We start from the raw sequence: 9,625 nt of genomic DNA, 5'->3' as shown, positions 1-9,625 counted from the left end.
GTGGGTACTGGCAGAGGGCCTGTGTTTGATTCCCAGCACCCACATGGCTCACAACCACCTCCAAGGGACCCAGGGCCCTCTTCTAAACTCTGTGGATAACGAGCACTCAGGCGGTGCTGACATCAATGCTGCCAAAACACCATACACACGAACAACAAAAGCAAAAAAGCTAACCACAATCCCAATGGCATTGCACCACAGAGAGTATCGTGGGCCTATCTGAACTGTGTCCATGCCCGAGTACTGAATACCTAGAAGCAGCTGCCTTATGAGATGTGTCTTGGCTTAGGTATCCACCTGGGGTTTGGGGCTTTCCCGCCATCTTATGATGGAAATCCTAAAGCCATAGGCAAAGGTGCTTGCCTGTGGCTTTCTTACTGCCCACCAGAACTTATGAGTCAGGCCAGTCAAACACAGTAACACTTGTCTGCAGCAATGCCCTTATGTGCACACGCAAGATCTGGACAGAGACCACGTGTTGCTATAGCAACCTCTCAGCCTGGCTCACCCCGTGAGCCATTCTCTCACTGGAGTAGTCAATCTCCCTTACTTCCCCAAACCTCTTTAAGGTGAAGCGGGCATTGTGAAGGTGGAGAACTTTGGACCAGGACTTAAGCAGTGTCAGGAAGGGAGCACAAAAGCACAAAGGTGAGATCCAAGTACAGTGATCTCTCTCCCCTACCTCATCCAGTTGTCTGCACCAAAACTTTAAAAACATGACAATTTATATATCTATATCTATATACACACACATACACATATATATTCCCTTCAACCTTTTAACTTTATTTCTGGCTTAATTAGGAAAGAAACTCCCAAACGACTGTGGGTTTTTACCATTTTTCCCCCTTTGAGTCAAGGTCTCACTGTGTAATAGCCCAGGCTGGACTGAACTTCACTGTGTAGCCCAGGCTGCCCCCAAACTCAGATCTTTGTCTGCCACTGAATCAACTGTTTATTTTGTTAACTTTAAAACTTTTTTTAAGTCTGAGTATCTTGCCTTCGTAAATGCAGATGCACCACAGAGGTGCCCAAGGTGTGAGAATAAGACAGAGAGGTTCCCCTGAGCCACGTGGGTGCTGGGACTCAGCACTGAGTCCTGGTGCTTTTACCTGCTGACCCTTCTGCCTTTTTTAAAAAATTTTTCCAAGACAGGGTTTCTCTGTGTAGCCCTGGCTGTCCTGGAACTCACTCTGTAGACCAGGCTGGCCTCAAATTCAAGAGATCCATCTGCCACTGCCTTCCAAGTGCTGGGATTAAAGGTGTGTACCATCACTATACCTGGCCAGAAAACTGAATATATGCCCAAGGAAAGAAAAGTTCTCCAAGGCATCAGCAAACAGCTACAATGTATACTATACATAACACAAGAGCCACAGTGACTCTACAGTGACCAGGCCTGGACCCCACATACTCTGTAAAACACTTCAACATACTCAGATTTCAAGCAAGGCACACAGCACCCAGGCATGAAGATCTGCTGGGCTCCAGTAAGCGGGCAGTGAAGGACACACGCCGCTGACAGGTTGCTGACGTCAGCTGTCAGTAGGTGATCTCTGCAAAGAGCATGTCTAGGTCTTACACAAGCAGCCACAGGCAGCACATAAGGAAATAAACATGGATGGTGTTCCAATGAGTCTTTATTTATAGACACGCAAATCTTCATTTCATAGGACTTTCGTGTATCATGAAATGTGATTTTAAAAACCACTCAGAAACATAGAGACCATTCTTAGCTCACAGGCCATACAAAAACAGATGGTGGGGCTGGACCTCACAAGCACAGTCACGTCCTAACCTCTGATCTAAACACCTTTGACATGTATTTGCTGGCATGGACATAATGCCTACTTCCTTATTACGTGAGATCAATAATATACAATTTGCTTAAGGCTTTGTCTAAACTGCTGGTGTATAAATTTTTAAGACAAAAATTTAAAATTATTTGTATGTTAAAATTAAATGCTAAAGAAACAAACTGGCCAAGTTTCATTTATTTCTTGACGCAACATCTATACAGCTCACACACGCAGCAGGATGCACACCTTGGCTTCATAACAGCACCAGGCTGCACTTCCGGTTATGATACAGCAGGGGCAAGATGTACATTTATACACTTCATATAAGTTAAAGGTGGCTACACCATGACCTAGGGTAGCAAAGGCAAGACTCGGACCCACTGCCTGGACCACTTGTGTCTGACCTATTAAAAATGTACCCAGTCATTAAAAATGGCCAGTTAGGGAATAGGCCATGTATAAAATATGTCATGTAAAATTTACCCATTTACCTCTTTAAAAAATAATAATATTTAGACTTTAGACCACCAACTTGTCGTGTGGATATACATTATGGTAGCAAGAAGCACGCTTGTTGTACTTCAGCAACCTGGCTAATTTTTTTTTTTTTTTGTAAACCGTAACATTTTTGTCAAAACAGCCAAATGAAATCTCTTCTTTATACAGCTGTTAGCTTACTTCCAAGTCACTCCCCAACCCCCAAAATCAGTCTGACACTCGCTGACATGGTTAATTCGAACCTGTATTTGTAGTTTCTAAATTGCGGCTCTGCAGACCCAGTCTGGGAACAAGGTACACCATGAAGACGCAGGCTGTCTCCGCCATCCGAGGAGAGGAGGCACGGCTAACATTCTCTAAAATACTCATCTGACTGCCCTCGGACTTCCACGAAGGCAGCGATACCATAAACACACTGGTGGCTGTGTCACTGACCACGGGTGAGTGTCCACTCACTACCTGTTGTAAGCCCTCTCTTTCTTGGACTTCTCCAGGGCTTTGTCCATGGTCTTCTCGCTCTCCCCACGGCACTTGGGGCAGTACCACTTGCCCTTTGGTTTATGGTTGAGCCCCACGCAGGAGAAGTGGAACCACTCGATGGGGCATTCGTCGTTGTCACAGCCGATCATCTCCCCGTAGGAGACCTGGTTGCACAGACAGTACGTGGGCTCGTTGGGGTCGATGGGAAGGTCGGCAGGAGACGCTTCCCTCTCTGCTTTGGCCTTGGAGCGTTTCTTCTTCTTTGAGGTTTTTGCTTTCTTCTCCTTGGGCGTTCCTGAGGTGATGTCATCATGGTCGTGATTATTCGACGCGTTCTCTCGATTCTCATTGTTTCGCTGCCTCCTGGACCGCTTGTTATTCGGCTTATCTGCCTGTGTGATGGCCTCACTCTTCGACTTGTCCTGGCCCGCCTTGCCGCTGCCACCAGTGCCGTCACTGATGTCCTGGTGTGCTTCGAAGAGCTCCACGTGACTGTCCACCTGTCTGCTGCGGTTCTCCACCAGCTCCACCATCTGACTCACGATCTGGATCTTCTCATCGCCTAGCTCCTGGCTGCGGATCAGGGCCCTCTGGATGCAGTGCAGTACCCGGCGCTTCTGGGTGCCGTCTGTCTCCCGTTTGAACTTCTCATAGTAGTCGTCCAGCTCCTTCAGGATCTCTGCAGACAGAAGCGAGAGGCATTACAACCCACTGGGACCCTGCAGAGATGCCACCCCAACCACAAGGCCTCTTCTATACTCCCAGCACAGGGGCAGAAACAGCTTAGCCAAGTGTGCCTGACTGGTGTATGCCATGGGTCCCACTTCGAGAGGTTGAGATGTTGAACCTTAGGTAAAGTGCTTCAGCCCGAACCTTTCCTTCACCCACCACTGCCACAATTGCCACAATTTCTGTTCAACTATCTCTGCACTAACTTACAAGTTTTTATTCTGTATTTCTTTGTGTTCGAATATTGCTGACCACCTAATCTGAGACAGTCTTACTGACTCTGGAGCACAAATGAGCTCCGGGGATCCCTGTCTCCCCAGGTGGGATCAACGATATCTCATCGTCTAGAATACTCTACAGAAAAGCATGTAGATTAGACCATGATGCCACACAGACAGAAGCCCTCTGCTTCTGGTCCCCTATGACTACTCTAGCTTGATAGTCTGTGTCGCTGAAAACAAGAATGCTTGGTCACAATAAACAAGGCAACCCAGCTTTAAAACCAAAGTGATAGATTTCACTTTACAACGCATAATACTGTAATCTACTGTTCACATTTTTTAAAAAACTGTCTCTCTGTGTAGCCCTGGTTGTCCTGGAACCTACAGAGGCCTGCCTGCCTCTATCTCCCAAGTACTCAAGAATACCATTTTGAAAACTAAATCCTTCTTAGAAAACTAAAAATACGTCTGCATGCTTAGAAGTAGAAAACAGAATTCAGCCTAGTGTAGTTCCTAATTCTAGGACTCATGTGCCCAGAAGGAGCCCAAGTGTGAGAACAGCCTGAAGGTGGCATGTTGTGAGGACAGTCGGGGTCACAGGTGTGAGGACAGCTTGGGTTACATGTGTCATGTTTCAGAAACAGAGTTCTTCCTTTGTACACAGCGTCTCTTGGAGGCTTGGGTGCTTTCTCGACTCGGCTCTGCAGTAGTCCACTGCCAGGGCCTGAGAAGGCACTTGTGTCTGAGGGGTGATGCGCATTAACAGTGCTTCACGGGAACAGCCCAGCCTGTGGAATTAACACTAGCGAAGCCTTAGGGGAGCCAAGCCCATCTCTGTATGCTTCTAAGTATGACGAACCTCTGTGTGTCAAGTAGGCAGAGACCCTTTGTACTGACGCCAAATCAGTCTAAGACCCATGACAAGAAACTAGAGAAATGGGTAAATGCTGACAGAGGGAAACCCTAGAGAGTGGGTGCTGCAGGATGTAGTCCAAAGGACTATGGCAAAGGATCTCCAGCCAGAGATGTCAAAGAACACTTCAAATGTCAGAAACTAACAAAAACATTGGTCGTTTTAAAAACAAAAGTGAACAGAAGAAAAAAAAATTCTGCCCTAAGTGGATTACCTCAAAGCCAAATTGATTAACCACCCACACCTCCAAGAAATTCTGTGTGCGCTAAGGAAAAACTATTTTGTTTTTGAAATATGGGACATACCAGAAAACTCCAAGAGTATTTTTCTCAAACAGTAAATGGTATCAGATTTTCCTTGAGACCTTTTTGCCATCTATTAAAGGAATTACTAGAGATGCTTGTGTGGACGGGCTGGCAGTCAGAGAGGATACCTAGAAATTCACCGCCTCCCTACTCTGTGCTTCTCTGACAGGAAACGGCAATTCAGGCAGGGTCAAACCTCTTTAGAGTTCCAGGCTGGCCAGAGCTACTTATCAAGACCCTGTTTCAACACACACACACACACACACACACACACACACACACACACACCCCAACAAAACCCTAGAAGACAACACAAGGGCTGACACTGAAGTCTCTCAACAGGTAAGGCTACATACAGGTTCTGCAGGCATTATTCATGGAAGAACAACAGACCCCACACAGGAGGCATGTACAGTCCTAGTATCTAAAAGGAAGTTTCTAGGTAAGTCGACTGACTTAACTTACCAAAGACAACCTAAGATACACATTTTGGAGCATGATGGCACATACCTTTAATACTAGAAGGAAGGGCAAGTGGATCTTTAAGAGTTCCAGGTCAATGAGAAAAAATAACAAAACCAATAGCAAATTGTTTTTTGAGCTCCATCCTGGGTTAAATGGCATACAATCAGAGCCGGTCCTGTCTCCAACCGGGATCTCTGGCTCCTGCCATCACACCCAGCAATGTTTCAAAGATTATACTGGTATTTTGTAAAAGAGTAATTCTTCCCGTTGCTAATTTAAATGAAAATGACTGCTTCTTCCTGCCTTAATCCAGGTGAAGCTTGTGGAGAAAAATGCCATCAAAAACTTACCAGAAGCTATTGTGGAGCTCACACAATAACACAGATTTTTAGTTACCCTACGTAAAATATTTGATAAAAACAAAAATGTTGGTAAAAGCAACAAACAAGGACAGCACTACTTCCACACAGGGAGGCACCTGTCAGCTCAGCCTCAGCCTGCTGCTGGGCCACCATTCAGTACCAACAAGGATAAAGGTAGTGACTAAATGGGCCTGCAGTTCCATCTAATCTGTCCAATTACTTTAAGCCACTTTAACTTTATATAAGGTTGCGCTTAAGAAAGAGGCATTGCTTCCTGGGGGTATTTTCTATAATATTTGAAAAGTAATTCAAGCAACAAACTCCATTTACAACAACCAAAACATAGACCCTCCTTTCGAACTCTTCTACATCTGAAGCACTAAGGCGGCCGTCAAAAACTCGGTCTGCCAACAGTAGTTCTGAGCAAGGACTTGAATATTCTAGAGCCATTCGGACACACGAGCCCGCAGGAGGACAGCACGGGACACACAGACCCGCAGTCCCGACAGAGGCACTCCCGCTCATTCAAGCCTACCGGAAACGCGACAAGCGATCAGAGGCTCCCGCGGGGAGCCAGAGCAGAGAAGGTAAGCGCAGCATCCTCCCGGAGGCCACCGCCGCCATAGCCTCGCAGCCGGAAAGTGGCCGCGATCCACTCCAGCCTACGAGACTCAGGAAGCGCGCCCCGCCCTGCCCCGCCCCGCCCGAAGCCTATGTGAGTCGACGACGCTGAGGGCGGAGACCAGGAGGTACACCAATCAGCGCGCAGAGCCAGCGACGGTGGCCCGCCCCAGCAGCGACAGGAGCCAACCCAAGGCCAGAGGACGGGCGACCCGAAGACATTCAAATCAACTCACCTCCTCTCTCCGCCCGGCCCTCTACCAGAGGAAAAAAAAAAAAAAAAAAGCAGACAGCGGAAACACAGACTGGAGCGAGTCCCGAGCAAAGCCCGCCCCCATACTGCCCGCCCCCCAATGACTCTGTAGCACAATGATAAGGACATTCCACGGGGGATGTTGCGACCAATCAAAGGGCCGCAGAGGCGGAACGTTCCGCAATATGCTAATGATTCTCCTATAAACCGAGCTGCGAAGCTGCATCTCGGATAGAGCGCGCAGGGGCGCTTTCCCCAGCAAGTCTCTGTATGCAGTGCTGGGCAGTGGCCCTCCACCACCCCCAACTCTTCCGTTTCCCTGCTGCGCAGTTCTGTAAACAAGAGTAAACTCCGAGCGGCCATCCACGTTCAAAACAGAGCCCCCTGACCTCACAGCAAAGTTTCCCCAACAGCCAACAGTTCCCGGCGGGCACGCAGGCTCCGCCTCTTCGCCACTCTGGGCAGCCCGGGTCTTCGGGTGGGCTGCAGGTCCCTCACCTGCCCCGCTCCTCTCCAGCCAGAGCCCAGCTCGCGTCCACCGATCGCAGCGCAGTCGTACACCTAGTCGGCTGCGATCCTCCCTTTCACCCTCTTCCTCCCCAAGACACACCGCGCCGGCGCCCCTCGCAGTCGGCCCGGAGCCCTGTCCAGAGCCAAGAGAGGGCCCAGGAGAGCAGGGCCTGGGCGATCGCGCGACCCCGAGTCAGGACTGCCCAGTACTTTATGTAACACTTAGAACCAGAACCTGGCGGGAGGCGGCGACTCTCCGGACCCGCACTCAGCTCCGCCGGAGTACGGCCCGCAGCCCTCTCTCTAGCCCGGTGCCCGCGCCCTACGGCCGCGGCGCCCGCATAGCACTCCACCTCGCGCGGCCGCCTTCACCCCCTCCCCGAGGACGCGGCCGAGCCCCGCGCCCCCTCCCCCGCAGCACCGCCTCATCACTTCACTACAAAGAGCGCTTTGGTCGCGCAGCCTTGCAGCCAGCCGTTCGCGCTCCTTCCTTCTCCATGTCCCGGAGCTCGGTACACAAGGACCTCGGCGTATCAAAGGCGCTCCAGACCTTTTGTTCCTAGCCCTCCGAGGACGCTACCGGGCGCTCCGGCTCCAGCAGGACCGGTCAGCCTCGCCGCCGGGACCCAGGGATGGACGCGGCCGCCCCCGCCCATCCATCACCCGCCGTACCTTGGTATTTGGCGTCGATCTCCCGCATCAGCGAGACGTTCCTCTGCAGGTCGAAAGGCAGTGACTCGATTGAGTCCAGGTAATCCTCCACATAGTTCACCAGGTGGATCTGCTCCCCGTTGGCAGGACTCAACATGGTTCACCCCGGAGGTCCCCGGCGATTCGGCGGCTTTCCGCTTCCTCCACCCCCCGCCCCCCTCAAACAGCACTGCAAAATGCAAAGCTCTCTCGCCCTTCCGCGCCCCCCCGCCGCTCCGGCCGGGCTGGCCGGCGGCTACATCTGGCGCCTGCCGCGCCGCCTCCGGGGCCGCGGGGACCCCGGCGCCTGCAGGCGCGGGCCGCGGCGGCCGAAGCTCAAGCGCACACCCCGCCGGCCGTGCAGGCCCCCTCCCGGGCGGCGGGCGGCGCGGGGGGCCGTGCGTACTAGCGCGCACACACCCAAAGAGGGCCGGCCACCGCCGCCCACCCGCCACCAGCGTGGAGAGCGGAGAGAGCGGGGCCGGCTGCGGGAAGGGCGCGCTCCGCCGCCCGCCTCGCCGCACTTGTCCAACGTGGAAAACCCAAATACCAGTTTCAAACACTTGGGAAACATTCAGCCCCGCGCGCAGCGCGCATGCGCCCCGCCACCCCTCCTCCCGGAGGCGGCCCCGCCCCCACCGCATTCACGCCCCTCACCGTCCCGGGCCGGGGGGCGGCGGGCCGCGAGGCCGGCCCGCGCGGGGGCGTGGCCTGTCATTGTCGCTGGGGGCCAGGGTCGCCGAGGGGACAGCGGCGGGGTCGCCTGGGCAGGGGAGACCGGCGACGCGAAACTTTACTAGGAGTTTGACACTCGGTGGCGGACCTACTGGGCGGAGCCGCACGCCGGCCGGGAACCGCGGGGTGCTAGCCTGCTCCTCGAGACACGCCGGGGCCGGACGAGCCTCCAGATCGCTGCCTTCAAACCGACTAACCTGAGAAGAGCCACCCTCCGCTGGGTTAACTGCATTCCCCCGCCTCCTAGCGCGGTATAAATAGGGCCCCCGAACAGAAATGGCAACGGCGTCAGCCAATCCCCTTGCGACTCTTACCTCTGCGGCCAATCTGGACGAGAAGGAGGTGTGGTGGGATCGGCAACGCCCCCCGCACGCCTAGTACTAGAGAGCTGTCCTCTTCCAGGAGGGACGAGCGGGCGGAGCCGAGCGAGGCGGAAGTGGACGCGCAGGCGCAGCTCCCTGGCGATGGATGCGGACCCGCGCGGGAGGGCAGCTATCGACACGCAAAGGGACCACCACTCCCAGCATCCTCGGCGCCTCCACGCGCCTGCGCCTTCCGCCCCCATCGTCCCTTTGTGTCGCCTCCCGGTGCTGGGTTTAGAATGGCCTGGAGACAAAGGGGCCCCCGAGGGGTGCTCTTTTCAGCGCGGAGATCTACGGTGGGCGGGCTGGCGGGAGCAGCTCTTCTCTGATCCTAACTAGCTCTTCCCCTCCCTGCCGCATCTGAGGCTGCCCATGTCCTCGTCACACTGAGTTGGCAGCGGGCACCGCAGTGTGCTTCCCGCAGGGGAGCACAACCTTCAGCTTCCCATCCCGCCCTTCCCCCACAGCTGCCGGATTTAGGGCTTTCTGAAAAGCCCGGGCAGAGCGAGGGGTTGCCTAGGCGACGGGCCCCGGCGGTCCCGCCCTCTTCCTGCCTAGGCACCGCCCTGGGGCGGAGCCTGGCCTGTGGTCGCCACATTCGCGCCTTTGTATGGCTGGGACTGTGGTGCGGCTGTCCTATTCGCCCCTCTGAGTCCCAGGTCCTCAATCTTGCTCGGCCGCC

The 9,625-nt window shown here is 53.4% G+C and overlaps 1 protein-coding gene across 6 annotated transcripts; it reads right to left on the bottom strand.

The window, feature by feature from the left end:
• Positions 1-1,622: 1,622 nt before the first annotated feature.
• Positions 1,623-9,112, bottom strand: Ing1 (inhibitor of growth family, member 1). 6 transcript variants are annotated; one of them, NM_001302451.1, is made up of 3 exons: positions 8,674-8,809; positions 7,829-7,871; positions 1,623-3,456 (listed from the first exon to the last, which is right to left on the bottom strand). In NM_001302451.1, the coding sequence occupies exons 2-3, from the start codon at positions 7,854-7,856 to the stop codon at positions 2,753-2,755; spliced, it is 732 nt and encodes a 243-aa protein (NP_001289380.1). In that variant the 5' UTR covers positions 7,857-7,871; positions 8,674-8,809; the 3' UTR covers positions 1,623-2,752. The 6 variants fall into 6 exon arrangements, with proteins under 6 accessions (NP_001289380.1, NP_001289387.1, NP_001289386.1 ...); NM_001302458.1 differs by lacking the exons at positions 7,829-7,871; positions 8,674-8,809 and adding an exon at positions 8,896-9,112; NM_001302457.1 differs by lacking the exon at positions 7,829-7,871 and having other exon boundaries at positions 8,779-8,811.
• Between the last annotated feature and the right edge of the window lie 513 nt (positions 9,113-9,625).

The sequence above is a fragment of the Mus musculus genome, chromosome 8 (assembly GCF_000001635.26).
Source record: "Mus musculus strain C57BL/6J chromosome 8, GRCm38.p6 C57BL/6J".
NCBI lineage: Eukaryota > Metazoa > Chordata > Mammalia > Rodentia > Muridae > Mus > Mus musculus.
Note: the sequence above shows the minus strand (reverse complement) of the source record. Positions and strands in the feature narration are given on the sequence as shown.